The 14,568-nt window shown below is 38.3% G+C and overlaps 2 protein-coding genes across 2 annotated transcripts; one reads left to right on the top strand and one right to left on the bottom strand.

Moving 5' to 3' along the window:
* Positions 1-345: 345 nt before the first annotated feature.
* On the bottom strand, positions 346-7,990 carry atic (5-aminoimidazole-4-carboxamide ribonucleotide formyltransferase/IMP cyclohydrolase). The gene is made up of 15 exons (XM_027156623.2): positions 7,835-7,990; positions 6,661-6,787; positions 6,433-6,576; positions 6,038-6,126; positions 5,772-5,923; positions 3,597-3,753; positions 3,366-3,491; positions 3,041-3,148; positions 2,806-2,891; positions 2,474-2,563; positions 2,215-2,340; positions 2,034-2,126; positions 1,698-1,880; positions 1,118-1,273; positions 346-738 (listed from the first exon to the last, which is right to left on the bottom strand). The coding sequence occupies exons 1-15, from the start codon at positions 7,848-7,850 to the stop codon at positions 619-621; spliced, it is 1,773 nt and encodes a 590-aa protein (XP_027012424.1). The 5' UTR covers positions 7,851-7,990; the 3' UTR covers positions 346-618.
* A 2,655-nt stretch (positions 7,991-10,645) lies between these two features.
* On the top strand, positions 10,646-13,419 carry LOC113648757. Its single transcript, XM_027156094.2, has 2 exons — positions 10,646-10,916; positions 12,055-13,419. The coding sequence occupies exons 1-2, from the start codon at positions 10,829-10,831 to the stop codon at positions 12,603-12,605; spliced, it is 639 nt and encodes a 212-aa protein (XP_027011895.2). The 5' UTR covers positions 10,646-10,828; the 3' UTR covers positions 12,606-13,419.
* The last annotated feature ends 1,149 nt before the right edge of the window (positions 13,420-14,568 follow it).

Genomic DNA, 14,568 nt, shown 5'->3' on the forward strand with positions numbered 1-14,568 from the left:
GTGTTTATGTCACAAACATAATTAAATAATGTACTTAAATACATTTGTGAGGCTCCACCTAACCACTTGGAGGACTTTATCTATTGCTAATGTCTTGGCACCAGAACCTATAGCACAGCTTTTGAGCTCTTGGAGTTTTAAGTTTGTCATATTAAAGTAAATATTAAATAAAAATATTCACATGAAGCCTCGCATCTGTAAATCAGTTTGAAAGAGGCACCACAACTCTGGAGGAATCACCATGCCAGCACAGACAACTCCACTGAGCTAATGACTTAGCATGATGCTAGCAGATTGGCAAGCAAAAACCTTTTAAGAGAGTAGCTCAAGAAAATACGCCATGAATCTTTTGAGAATATATTTAATCTATTCTGTTTCAGGCAGATCAGCTGCCTCAGACAGGGACATGGAATGTGAAGGAGTTGTGATCATAGTAGTGTTGAACATGTTTTGTACCGTTTACTACAGTGTTAACGTCGATATGAACACAAAAGGGAATGAACGAAAAACACATGAAACATTATGCTAATCAGCTTAGCTAAGAAAAATTGTACAGCTGCTAAGAGGACGGCATTTGCTACATCTCCAGGTCCCGATTTCTGAGCCTGAGAAATGTGTTCAGTGGTGGAACAGGCGCAGGTTGGTGTGCACCAACGCAATTCCCTGCTCGTTGCAGGCCTTGATGACCACCTCGTCTGCAGTGGAGCCTGACGGTGCAGCGATGTACTCAACACCGCTCTGAAACACATGGACCGGAAGCCATGAATACTTGAGGACCAGAAAGTATCTACACATTTGGTACTTCAACGAAAAAGCACTTAGACTAAAGGTAGGCATCTAGCTCTAAATAATTTCTTTCTAGCTAATTATATTCTTTAGCAACAGCGATCCAATGCAACACTGGCAAACTAACTAAAATTAATAGTTTAGTTTATGAAAATACAACATAAAAGTCAGTAAGTCATTTTTGTAAACATGATTAAATAATGCCATTAGCTATATAACCTGCTATCTATGTCAGGGCTATGACGTTGTATTTACCCTAAGAACCTTTTTTTTTTTTGCTTTTCTGCTAGAACTGGCTTAGTAAGAGTAAAGTAAAAGCATGAGGCGGTACCTGTTTCGCTCTGTCAATGTTGTCCCTGAAGGGGAAGAACGCATCAGAGCTGAGAGCAACAGCCTTCAGGGAGCTGAGCCACTGCTTCCTGTCCGACTCGCTAAGAGGTTCAGGAACTTCCTCAAACAGAGCCTTCCACACATCTAGGTCAGGACCCTGACACACACGAGCGCGCACACACATTAACTATAGATTGTAGCTAATTAGAAGTCATGCTAACTTACCTCAGACAAACTTCACAAAAATTAAAAACAAAAAACCCCACATGCAAAAGGCACTGATGCTTTTCTGTGGAAAAGGTTTAAGAAATTAAAACACTTGTAAAACTAAGCTAATGAAATGAACACTTCTATAATTGTGATTAATTAGCACCGGTGTGAAGACTTTTGTAGCTAACTTGCTTTTTAATAAGCTTTTTAAATAAAGTGGAAAAATGCTAAAACTAATATTCATAGTCTGCCTGAAATGATTATGTAAAAGAATCTAAAAGACAGCAAAAGATACTCGATGTTCCTTTTGTGTTCTGACGTGTTTCTCTGTCTCTGATGTCTAATGTATTTGACCAGCGTTACTCACTCACCTCTCCGATGGTGTTACTGACGTACTGGTCGATAGCATTAGCAATCTCGGCACGTTTAACACTGGTGCGGAATTTCATGCCTAAAACTTTTGGATGGTGACGCAACCACCAGTTATCTGCCTTGTCACCTGCCAGACGCGTGCAGTGGATCCGAGACTGTTGACCTGCACCAATGCCGACCACCTGATCTCACACACACACACACACACACACAATTACCTGACATGTCCACATCGGAGATGCTAACTCTTAGAGCTGAGAACTGTGTTGATTAAATTACCATAAACACCGTAATACGTGTGATTGTGCGCGTTTTCTCAACGTCTTTGTACTCACCTGGCCGTCCTTGGCGTAACACACTGAGTTGGACTGCGTGTATTTGACGGCGACACTCGCCACAATCAGGTCACGCGTGGCCGTTTCAGACAGCTAAGAAATGACAGAGTCTGGCGTTACAATTTGTCATCAGGAACACTTAATTAATGTGACGTGTGAGAACGTGGTGCTTGCAGCTTACGGTGCTGCTGGAGACAACGTTGCTGAAGAGCTGCTTATCGATGACCCCGTTGTTCCTCTTCTGCTTCATGTGCAGCCCGAACAGCATCCTCACTTCCTGTTCTTCAGGCTCGTAAGCTGTATCCATCTGAGAAGAAACGCGTTTAAGACTTTTAAACAAACAATGTTAATACATATTTCTTAATGTAATCTTAACGATTACTCTTATTTTACCTCAGTGTGTTATGTTACGTTACGTTAAGTGTGTGTGTGTGTGTTACCTGCAGAACGCAATAATTTCCATTCTTCTTTTTGCTGAGGACACGAAGAGCTTCAGGGTCATAACCAGGAGCGATAATTCCATCTGAAACCTAGCAAGAAGATAAAAAAAATTAGCTTAGATTATTGGCTATGCAATTAAAAATATTAAACGACTCATGCGACTAGACAGAAATAAGTCTGAGCTCATTAAGCGACTATTAATTAAAACCATTAGCCAGGTGAAAGTTTACTAGCTAACTGCTCAACATTGCTTAAAAATAATAATAATAATAATAAACAACATTTAATAATTAATATCGATTACTTCTACTCTAAACATTAACACACATACCTCTCTGGAGATGATCTTAGCAGTGGGAACGTCGCAGGGGTCCGAGAGAGCGATGAAATCTCCGAAGGAGGACATCCTGTCTGCTCCTGAGAAACATGACTAAGCCGTTACACACACGGTCATTAATCAGAGCTTTAAAAGTATTATAAAGCAATAGGCTTATCCTAAAATTAAACACGTGACATGTAGAAAGAGCGTAAATGAGCGCAAGTGAGAGCACGAGCGTGTGTTGTACCTCTAGCACGAGCATAAGCAGTAGCGAGCGGTGTGAGATCTTTCAGCATGTCGTGCACCATGCACACTTTAGCCTCATCCTCACTAAGCGGCACGCCGACAGCTGCACCTTGGGGGAGAAAAATTACACAAGTAAAAAATTAAAAGAATGATAAACAAGTTCTGTAAAAATCACACCACAGTCATGGGTGTCTGAGCTTGTGCATGTGGAAGAAGGCAGATAGTGCTTTCCTTATAGTGTTATGCTAAATACAAAATACACATTCATGTAAAGAAATTGTGTGTGTGTGTGTGTGTGTGTGTGTGTGTGTGTGTGTGCACCTTACCAGCAGGACTGACATGTTTAAAGGAGGCAGCAGCAGGTATTAGCAGTGCGCTCTTCAGCTCTTTAACCAGCTGCCATGCGTTCAGCGCATCACACAGATTAATGAAGCCTGGAGCTCCATTCAGCACTGAAACACACACACACACACAACAGTAGGTAATTTAATAAAAAAAAGCAATAAAAGCAATACTGGAGTAGTGAAAAAAGTGTGTGTGTGTTTGCGTGTATTAACCCTTTATCGGCAGCTCAGGCTTCAGTGTGTAAATCTGTGCAGGACTCTGGTGAGGGTTCATGCCGTAACGCAGCGATAGCTGAGAAACTCCGCTGCTGAACTCGCGCCGGAAATAATCAGCGATCGCATCGTCATACTGAGCCGTGTGTGTGAATGCCTGGAAGACACACACACAATTTATGTAACAGAGATTTACTTTATTGTGCAGTAGCTGTGGATGCTCAGATTTTTAAGCGTTTGATTGACCTTTCATGTGTTATCACTGATGAGCAAACTCGGACAGGCAAGTGACAGGCACAGAGAATGAACAAACTGATAAACACACCAAACTTTTCCCTGGACTTTAACACTGCAGAATCAGAGAATTCCAGATACCCCGGGGTCCAATAGTCTGAATACACAACCACCACCACCACGTTTCATCAGTTCTATAAAACCAGTGACAAATGCATCATTGTAACCATGTGCACAGGAATCCATATTCATATTTTAAATCAGTGTGATTAAGGAAAGGTCCTCACGGTGAATCTATAGACTTGAATCTGTTTCAAACAAAAAGAAGAAAAGACAACATCGCTAACTAAAACTAATCAAAATCTCAAGATAAGAAGTGGCCGTGATTTGTCCACAAATCTGATCTCAGTACACATTGCTAAAGAACAGTGCGTGACGGAATCGCACGTTACACAATACCCACACACAGCTGCCAGGCTGGTTAGTAGATTAACCTGCACTTCAGCCTGCGTGGAAATATTCAGTATTGCAAACGACACAAAAAAATAAATAAATAGATAGAAAATAATCATTTAGGATGATATGCTGTCATATGCACTAGCTTTGGGATAGAAGCAGCAGGCAGCATCTTTAGGGTCTTAAGAAGTTTTGCACTCCTCCTGTGACAAGGTAACGCAGTTTTATACAAAGTTTTTATGGTCCGACTGCAACGAAGGTTAGAAAACACGACAGTCACACAGGTCACTGGTGCGGTTTCTTTTATTAGCGATTTATTTACTACTTGATATGCGATGAATTTGGTTAACGAACAGTGCATTGGGAGTGGACCCCAGTTTAAAAACAAAACAAAAAAAAAAAAAAACGCAGGTTCTAATATATAGATCACACTGAGTGGGAAGTGCTTAGTGAACAGAGCACTCATGCCTCTTTTCCACCAAAAAGAACCAGGTGCTGGTTCAGAGCTAGTACTGGTGCTGGTTCAAAGTTAGTTCCACTGGAGAACCTTCTAAGAACCGGTTTGCCTTTCCACCGGCTAGAGAGCCATCACAGAGCCAGGTCTGACGTCACTGTATACGTGTCACGTGTCCCAGCAACTTTAGCACAGCAGCGGCAAACACAAACAAAACAATGGCGGATGTTGTTTTACTGTTAATACTCATGGCTTTGTGAACCTATATTAGCATCCAAACACGGCAAATCCAACATGTACGTGCAGCTCCGTGTAATTCGTATAAACGGAGGTTGTAATCGAGAAAGTACATAACATTATTTTATCATTAACACAGAAAAAATGTAGCCTTAGCATGTAGCTACCTACTATCATGTGTGCTGATAAGTGATAATATTGCGGTAAAGTAAAAGTGTATTAAACATTGGTAAACTTTAGGTACATTATCAAATGCGCTAACAGTAGCCCCTTCCACAGTCCCTAACGCAAGCGGTTCTTAAGTCTAGACCAGCAACGTTTTGGTGCTACTTAAGAACCACTTTTCCTGGTTCAGAGCCGGTGCTTTGGCTGTCGAAACAGAAAGAACTGGTTCTAAATTAGGCTCTGGCTCCGAACCAGCACTCAAACTGCCTCGGTGGAAAAGGGGCATCAGAGTACACAGAAGAATGAACCAAGAAAAAGTGATGTGCAGTGGAGGCAGAGGCTAACTGAGCAGAGCATCTTAATAGAACTGAGGGGGTGGGGATAAGTAAAAAAGTACTGAAGGGAGGGGCTTAGTAAACCAAGCAAAATGGAAACAAACAACGGCTAAGGGAAATACAGTAGAGCACTGAAGGAAAGTGTAGAGAAGCAAAGGGAATGAGGGGTGGAGCCTCATGAAGCACACACTGGGGAGAAGAGCTTTATATTCAGTTCAGAGTGGGCAGTACCTACTGAACTAAGTAGATGGGGTATATTGAAATTGATTTATGTTTACGGAGTTTTCTGCTCACCTTCAGCGCGAGAGTTTTCCGTGTCTCGAGTGATGTGTTACTCTCGCTCGAAGTCTCCAATTCCTTCGCCACCAACTCGTAGTCAGATGGATCGCAGACCACCGTCACTCGAGCATGATTCTTAGCCGCAGCACGAAGAAGAGTAACACCACCTGCACAGGAAGTGGTTTACCATATCACACGTTTTGTGTAAAGTATGCCTAAGAAAAGAATCCAACAAATTAAAAATAAATATATAAACAAGAGGATCTCGCTGTCCAACTCACCGATGTCAATCTGCTCCACCGCATCAGTCACAGTTACATTCGGAGACGCAACAGTCTTCACAAAAGGATAAAGGTTACACACAACCACTCTGAAATTAACATAAACAGAGAAGAAATTAAAAAGTCTGTAAAAGCTCAAATATTTTCTTGCTTGCCGATAATGTTTTATTTATTAATATAAAACATTATTATTATTTTTTTAAATTCGAATGCCATAAAGAAACCATCGCCCCTGAAAATGAGAATTTCATAAGAGGTCATTAGAGAAATTAATTCCTCTCCCACCCCCCACCCCCAATCTTGGTCCACTTCTCCCATTTTAGTTATATACTAAACCACTTAAAAAAAGAAAAAAAAACAACCGTGCAAAATAGTTATACTAACCCTCATCTTACCTCACAAGGTTAAAGCCCAGTTTTTCCATATCCGCCTGGTCAGAAGGAGTGTTTCTGGCCAGGATTCCCCCGTGAACAGCAGGGTGAAGGGTTTTAACCCGGCCACCAAGCATCTCGGGGAAACCAGTGATCTCGGAGACATCTCTGGAAACACACGGTTCATATCATTTACATTCATAGTGTGTATAGATTACAGTGTCCTAAATCACATCCAGGACAGTTACACACCTCACCAAGAGCCCAGCGTCCCTCAATGCTTTAGCCGTGCCACCTGACGCCACCAGAGACAACCCGACTGACAAGAGCCGCTTTGCAAAGTCCAGCAGCCCGGTCTTATCAGACACACTCAGGAGAGCTTTAAAAACCAAATTAAACATATCTCATCAATCCAAAATGTATTATTTTCCTATAACATCACACTGGGAAATGTTTTATTCCTTTTTAACCAAGAGAATGCGTCAAGCATTACAATATTATTAAAACACCACATTATTTTTCCCTATAAATGTTTTTTTAATGTTGTGGAACTTCTGAACTTAGTTTATATTAACGCTACATTATAGCAGCTATAAACATCCCTCACCTCATCAAGTTGATATGACAAAAACAAAAAGAAACCACAGATAATACTCGAATAACTAGACTTTATTAAAATATTTAAATGTTATTTTTTTATATAGTTCTGTGTATATGTGAAAAGCATGTGAGGCTAATTTAAGGATGCTAGCCAGTTTTCTTTGCTAATATCAGAAGCATTGAGTCCACTAGCTAACACAACTGGCTTGGAAACAAGCTGAATTCTGAAAGTTGTGAAACTTTTAGATAAGCAACAGTTACTTTTCACGTGAAAACCTGACAATTTCATTTAATATCAATTCAAAACATTTACGTACTTGACTACATTTAAAACTTTCTATGACTTTTTTTGTCTTTTAGGATTATTTAATTTTTCAGTACGTCTGGTAACAACCACACACAACCAACAATTACTAAACTTGTGTACTATTATTATTATTATTATTATTATTATTAGTAGTAGTAGTAGCAGCAGTAGTAGTAGTAGTAGTAGCAGTAGTAGTAGTAGTAGTTGCAAAAACATCAACACTCAACCATTGTCTGTGCACGCGCACATTGATTAGATGAGAGTCTCATCTAATTAAGAATAGGGCCTAAATTTAATTAGATGAGCGTGTGCGCGTGCACAGACTATATTATATGCCTTCTTTTAATAAATAAACACTAATTCATTAACTCGTTAAACTCCTGGTGGCCTAGTTAAGATTATCCAACATTGTGGTGCCTAAAAAATATAACTCTAAAACCCTTCTCTAATCCGCCATACCTGAGCAAAAGAAACGCTCGCGTCACATAAATAAGACCCATTTAATAAAGTTACTGTTACCCAGTTCAGTGGACATGATGCTGAGATCCGGGGTTTGACCTGCAGACAGCGTAGAAACCAGTGAACTTGGGGAGAGTTTAGGCAGCACAAACCGCGCGAGCGAAAAGCACGTGGGTGAAAAAAGTGAGATCCGCCGAATTGTGTTCTGGGAAATGTAGTCGTTCAACTCTGTGTATTTGTCTGCATTAATGGTCACAAGATGGAGCCACGGAGTTGGATAGATGTGCAGGTTAACCCTGCAAGACAGCACCAATTATTTATGTGCCCTACATTTCGCACCCTTTCTATGAGAAAGCAGTTTATTATTATTACTATTATTACTATTATTATTATTATTATTATTATTATTATTATTATTATCATTATTATTATTATTATTATTATTATTATTATTATTATTATTATTTTTTTATTATTAATAATAATAATAATAATAATAATGATAATAATAATAATAAACAAGTGTGTGCTGAGTGTTTTGATATGTCACATGTCCATGTTGTGCAAATTTTTGATTTCGCTTGTTTTGGGGGCGGGGCTACACGTGACGTCACTTGGTGTCGAGTTACATCACCAGAATACCCGGTGGGGAGCCAATACTTTTGGCAAAAAGTGGCTACTGAGGGTTTGGACATTTCATGTCAATACTGCAGTCATTATGGGATTCTACTTATTATACTGCATAGAACAGTACATGCAATTCTTAATGTTGGATGTATTGTGTGAGAGCTTAGAGGACTTTTCGGAATTCCCTATTCAAGTCTATGGGATGTAAAAAATAAAAATAAATAAAAACTTCGTCCGGAGTAAGGTCCTAAAGAACCTGTCCGAGTTCGGTGTAAATCGCTCGAAAACCTGCCGAGTTATAAACCACAAAAGTTTATAATGGAAATCTATGGGAAAAAAGGCCACTTTGAGCTTCCATACCGGGAATGCCGGTGTGACACCGAAATCTGTGACCTATCGTATGTTGTGACCTTAGAGGGCGCTGTTGCTAAAATGCAGCTTAAAATAGGTCGTCTAGAGACGTTCGCTACGTAAACAGAGTAAATGCAAAATCTTGCGTAAATCTTGTTGCGAGAACGCGCCAAGCGCCGTGAACGTTACATTCAACGCGCGTGCCGTCGTGCTGCAAAGAAACAGTTGCATGCGCATTGAACTAAAGCCTCATTTACAGTACTTAAAAAAACAAAGCTATTCAAATGCTTTTGCATTCTCTGTTTTCATGATTGTTTTTTTTAACTACCCTGAAAGTCATTTATTAATTAAGGCTAAAAAAATGTAGTCAGATGCTGATGCTTATTATTATTATTATTATTATTATTATTATTATTATTATTATTATTATTACTACATATTTGAATTAAACAAACTTACAGCACGGTCACAAAATATGATAAGGCATTACAGGTTATAGGCATTAGTGGTGATGCCTAACACCCTCTATAGTATATCCTGAAAGTGATTTGGGTCTCATGTCAACAGAAACAAACTTACAGATAGAATAGAGGGAGGTAACGGATCCTGATAACCTGTAATGCCTTATCATATTTGGTGACCGTGCTGTAAGTTTGTTTCTGTTGACATGAGACCCAAATCACTTTCAGGATATACTATAGAGGGTGTTAGGCATCACCAGAGTGAATATGGAGAACATTCAATTCAATTTGGTGTGAAATAGAGGGAGGTAACAGATTCTGATAACCTATAATGCCTTATCATATTTTGTGACCGTGCTGTAAGTTTGTTTAATTCAAATATGTAGTAATAATAATAAAAATAATAATAAGCATCAGCATCTGACTACATTTTTTTAGCCTTAATTAATAAATGACTTTCAGGGTAGTTAAAAAAAAGCAATCATGAAAACAGAATGCAAAAGCATTTGAATAGCTTTGTTTTTTTTAAGTACTGTAAATGAGGCTTTAGTTCAATGCGCATGCAACTGTTTCTTTGCAGCACGACGGCACGCGCGTTGAATGTAACGTTCACGGCGCTTGGCGCGTTCTCGCAACAAGATTTACGCAAGATTTTGCATTTACTCTGTTTACGTAGCGAACGTCTCTAGACGACCTATTTTAAGCTGCATTTTAGCAACAGCGCCCTCTAAGGTCACAACATACGATAGGTCACAGATTTCGGTGTCACACCGGAATTCCGATCGCTTAGAAAAATAGAAGCAACAAACTTCAGACCAGGGTCTACGACATATCCGAATTTGGTGCATGTGGCTCGAACGCCCTAGCCCGCATTTTTTTAAAAAACATTTTTGTATAATAATAATAATAATAATAATAATAATAATAATAATAATAATAATAATAATAAGCTTATAACGGAAATCAGAATGTTGGCTTCTACAAAGCCAACATAATAATGAATTTAATCCATTTTGGAATAAGGCTGTAACATAATAAAATGTGGATAATGTCAGAGTGACAAAACAGACAGTATTTTCCGCAAATAAGCAACAATTACAATCCAACTCGCTACAGTGGCATTAATTATAGATGTGGATGTAGGTCTAATGAGATCAAATCACTGAAAAGGAAAGAAAAAGAAAAAACTTTTGAGTATCAATCATGTGTCCTGTCTCTTTAATTCTGGTCAAAACTCTTCAGGGTCTCACAATAATCAAAACACGTGTTACTACAACTTATTACAAACAATTTACTTGAATTAAATCAAACACCTCAATAAAAATAATTCAAACTAAGTTTTTACTTTCTTCAAACATGTTATAAATAAATAAGTCAATACAGAAACAGATGCATTATATTTATCATTCATTATTAGCATTATTTAATATTTACTATTTGTTTTTAAACGGTCGCTATGTGACGTCACACGACATGCAAACCGGCTTTGTAATGTTTGTGTTTAAATGTTTCCGCAAGATCTGATTCTCCGCTACTTTACTGCGACACCTGTTCGATTTTTTCCGCTACATCCCTGCTTCAGTTTTATTCCTACAGCGTCTTCGCACCACCAGCGATGATGTTCTCGTTGGAGGAAAACCCGAAGCTGCTCGATGCCCTGGATCCCGAGCCCGGATGGAGCGGACTTTACGACCCGGTGAACGGTAACTTATTTAAATTTCTCCTTTTTCACTAAACTAACAAGTGTTTAGTGAGTAAAAAGTGCGGGGACGCAATCAGCAATATCGTTTTATATAGTTAGGTGTTTTTTGGGGAAAAGCGATATGTTCTGTATTATTTGGCTAACGTTTAGCATACATGCTAATTACGCTAAAGCTAACTGCTATTCAGTTAGTTACCCCGAGGGGGAGCTTAAGCCAAGTATCTGGTGCAATTAACACGTTTTACTGAAACCAAGCCGGGGAGTATTAGTGTAAATTATCCAAGTAGCTAGTTAGCATAGCTAATATTGCTAACGGATTGTTTTTCGGGCTTCAGATTTTGTTTGTTTGTTGTTGTTTTTTTGTTGTATAGTTTCAGTAGACACTCCAGAAAATAATAACCATGTTAGAACAAGATAAAACGCTTATAGTAACGTGAATAGCTTGATATTTATTTGTTTGTATGGTTATCTGTGTGGTTTAATACCTGCCGAACAGCAAATAGGGAAGAAAATGTGCTAAAGTGAACAGAAATGTAAACATCGTAACAATTTCAACAGCCGCTGAAAAGTGTTAAATCATTAAGTAAAACATTATAGAAACTGTTTAAATAAAAACAACGACGTTTTCTAATTGTTTGTGTTTGGAAGATATTTCTGAGATTCTTCAGCGTCAAGTTGTTGTTGGAGCTGAAATAGAGAGCGTCTGTGAGGAAAAGCAGCTAGTTGAGCTAACATTAGCCACTAGATGTCGCCAGTGTGGCTGTGTACAGTCGAACATATAAAGCTGTTTGGTTCAATTCTGGTCAGCAATGTTGTGTTCATAGTTCGGGGAAAACAGATGGACACAATATGATTTTAACCTGTGATTTGTGGGGGAAAGGGAAAAGGTTAGCAGTGATGTAAGTGTCTGAAGTGATTAGCTGTGAAGCTGTGATCTATACATGCAGTACTTATACATACTGAGGATGATTAAACTGTTACAGGAAGATTACATTAATATAACGGTGTAAATACTGTTGGTGTAAACTACTGTGTGGAGTGAAGTTTTCTTGTCATGCAAAACCTAAACAGTGCCATTAAAATTAGGTTTTTTTGCTTCCTTTTATGAGATGTAAGGATGTGTCTATCTTTTGACACAGGGAGGCGGAATGAGAGAAACATTTATGAACTGTTTCCTCCAGATGAGCTTTACTACAGCACAGAGCTCACTGACAATGAGGACGAAGACCACGGGTCTCTTCAGCAAGAGGAAGCGCAAGGAGGAGGTGATGACAATGAGGTGTACGTAAGAAGCCCATGTCGTGACAGGAGCCCATCCCCTCCTATGCGGGGCCTGTCCCCTATATGGGGCCCATCACTATCGAGGAGCCCGTCCCCTTTAAGAAGTGCTGCTTCGACGAGGCCACGCTCTTCAAGGAGCCGGTCACCAAATACTCCTCCTGCAACCCGACGGCGGGTTCATTTTAACCCCAGCGTCGTCGTGTTTGGCCAGCCTTCAGCTGCGGGGTATACAATGATTCCTCTGCAGTACCAAGGAATAAAGAGGTGGAGGGATGAAGAGGACAATAACGAAGAAGCCCCTCCTAGTAGAAAGCACTGTATGAATTATGTTCTTCATAAGAAGTCCCGTGGCCTACCTACCTTAAACCTTTTTCCCATCGTTCCAATTATGAGCCAAAACTGCAGCTAATCACTTTAAGACTTTAAAATCTTTGTGTGCTTGTTCATGTATCCAGGTGATTCTTACCACCATTACTAACATTATTTGTAAATTGTCATTAAAAAAATTAGGTTAAGTTAGTTATAGAAATAATTTTTAAAATTTGAGTGTTTATATTCATCTGCATAGTGCTAAGTGTATTTTTACAGTAGTATTTGATTATTTATTTAATATGTACATTTTGTTTATTTATTGATGTAACTATTTATGCATTCATTTATTTATGCATTTTAAAGTATTTTTATGTATTGTAAATATATGTATATATAAGTTTTTAAGATGAGCAGTTTGAGTCCCACCCCTATTTTTTTCTAGTTATTTATTTAGTAATTTTGTCTTATGGACTAAATGTAAACAACTGCTATGTTAAATATATTAATCATTTCAGAAATGAATAAAAATAATTATTTCTTAATAAATAACATTGTAGATTTAGCAAGGGGCATGAAATCCTATGACCTCAACTGTAAGAAACACCCCCCCCCCCATAAATAAATAAATAATGGTTAAGTTAATGGATAAGTCACATTATGTGATAAATAATTTGTTAATCCACCTTATACCACAACAAACAGTCATTTGTTAAACAATAAAGTTAAATAAGCATCTCTTAAATTATTCATGTAAACCAGTAGAATAACTTTGTAAAAACAACAATGTTACTATAGAAACAATTTGTATTCACATTAATATACACGTATCAATCATTACAGCTGGAATTAGTAAAATAATACTTCCATAATTGTACTAAAATGTATTAAAATAATGCACATATTTTTCCAGTTTAACTATTTATTGTGTATAAAATATACTAATGTCTTTAAGAAATCTACAGTTTATAATTTAAAAAAGTTCAATAAAATTTATTTATTTTAGTTCAACTCTCATGTTTCAAGTGTCTCTTTCTTATAACACACTACAAACATTTCTCTTGGGTTTCACACATAATTGCAGTAGAAATACTCTTTTAGTTTAGTAAATACAAGTAATTACCTGCATTTTATTTTGAAAGAGAAGTAATGTACAAAAATAAAAACTGCATATTTAGAAATTGAGTGTCATGTTTTACTAAAAAAAATCAGTGTGTTTACTTTTATAGTCTTACTATTTATGGAACACTTCTTTGCACATGCTGTCTTTGCTTCTAATCGACTTAACTAATGCAGGGTAGCTTTAGGGTAAACAGATAGAAACAAGAATTAGAGTTAGAGTATAGTCATCGGGCAATTACAAACAAGAATGACAGTAAACAAGCTAAAGGAGTGTTACAGTAAACAGGCTAATCACTAACTAGCATAAACATACACAGTGACACCATCATACTTTTTCAATTCTCACTCACTCACTCATTTTCTACCGCTTATTCGATCTACCTCGGGTCACGGGGAGCCTGTGCTCAGGCGTCATCGGGCATCAAAGCAGGATACACCCTGGACGGAGTGCCAACCCATCGCAGGGGGCACACACACACTCTCATTCACTCACACACTCATTCACTCACACACTATGGATAATTTTCCAAAGATGCCAATCAACCTACCATGCATGTCTTTGGACTGGGGGAGGAAACCGGAGTACCCGGAGGAAACCCCCGAGGCACGGGGAGAACATGCAAACTCCACACACAAGGTGGAGGTGGGAATCGAACCGGAGGTGTGAGGCGAACGTGCTAACCACTAAGCCACCATGCCCCCCTACTTTTTCAATTCAATTCGTTTATTTGTATAGTGCTTTTTATAACTGAAATTGCCTCAAAGTAGCTTTACAGAAGATAAACATAGAACAAAATGTTATTATAAAGAATAATGTAAAGATTAATAGAATACAACATTCAGGATTAATATTAGATATATTTACTTCACAATATGTATTTATTAATCCCCATTGAGCAAGTCTGAGGTGACTCAGGCAGTAGTGGCAAGGAAAAACTTCC

Source organism: Tachysurus fulvidraco, chromosome 18, assembly GCF_022655615.1.
Source record: "Tachysurus fulvidraco isolate hzauxx_2018 chromosome 18, HZAU_PFXX_2.0, whole genome shotgun sequence".
NCBI classification, from domain to species: Eukaryota; Metazoa; Chordata; class Actinopteri; order Siluriformes; family Bagridae; genus Tachysurus; species Tachysurus fulvidraco.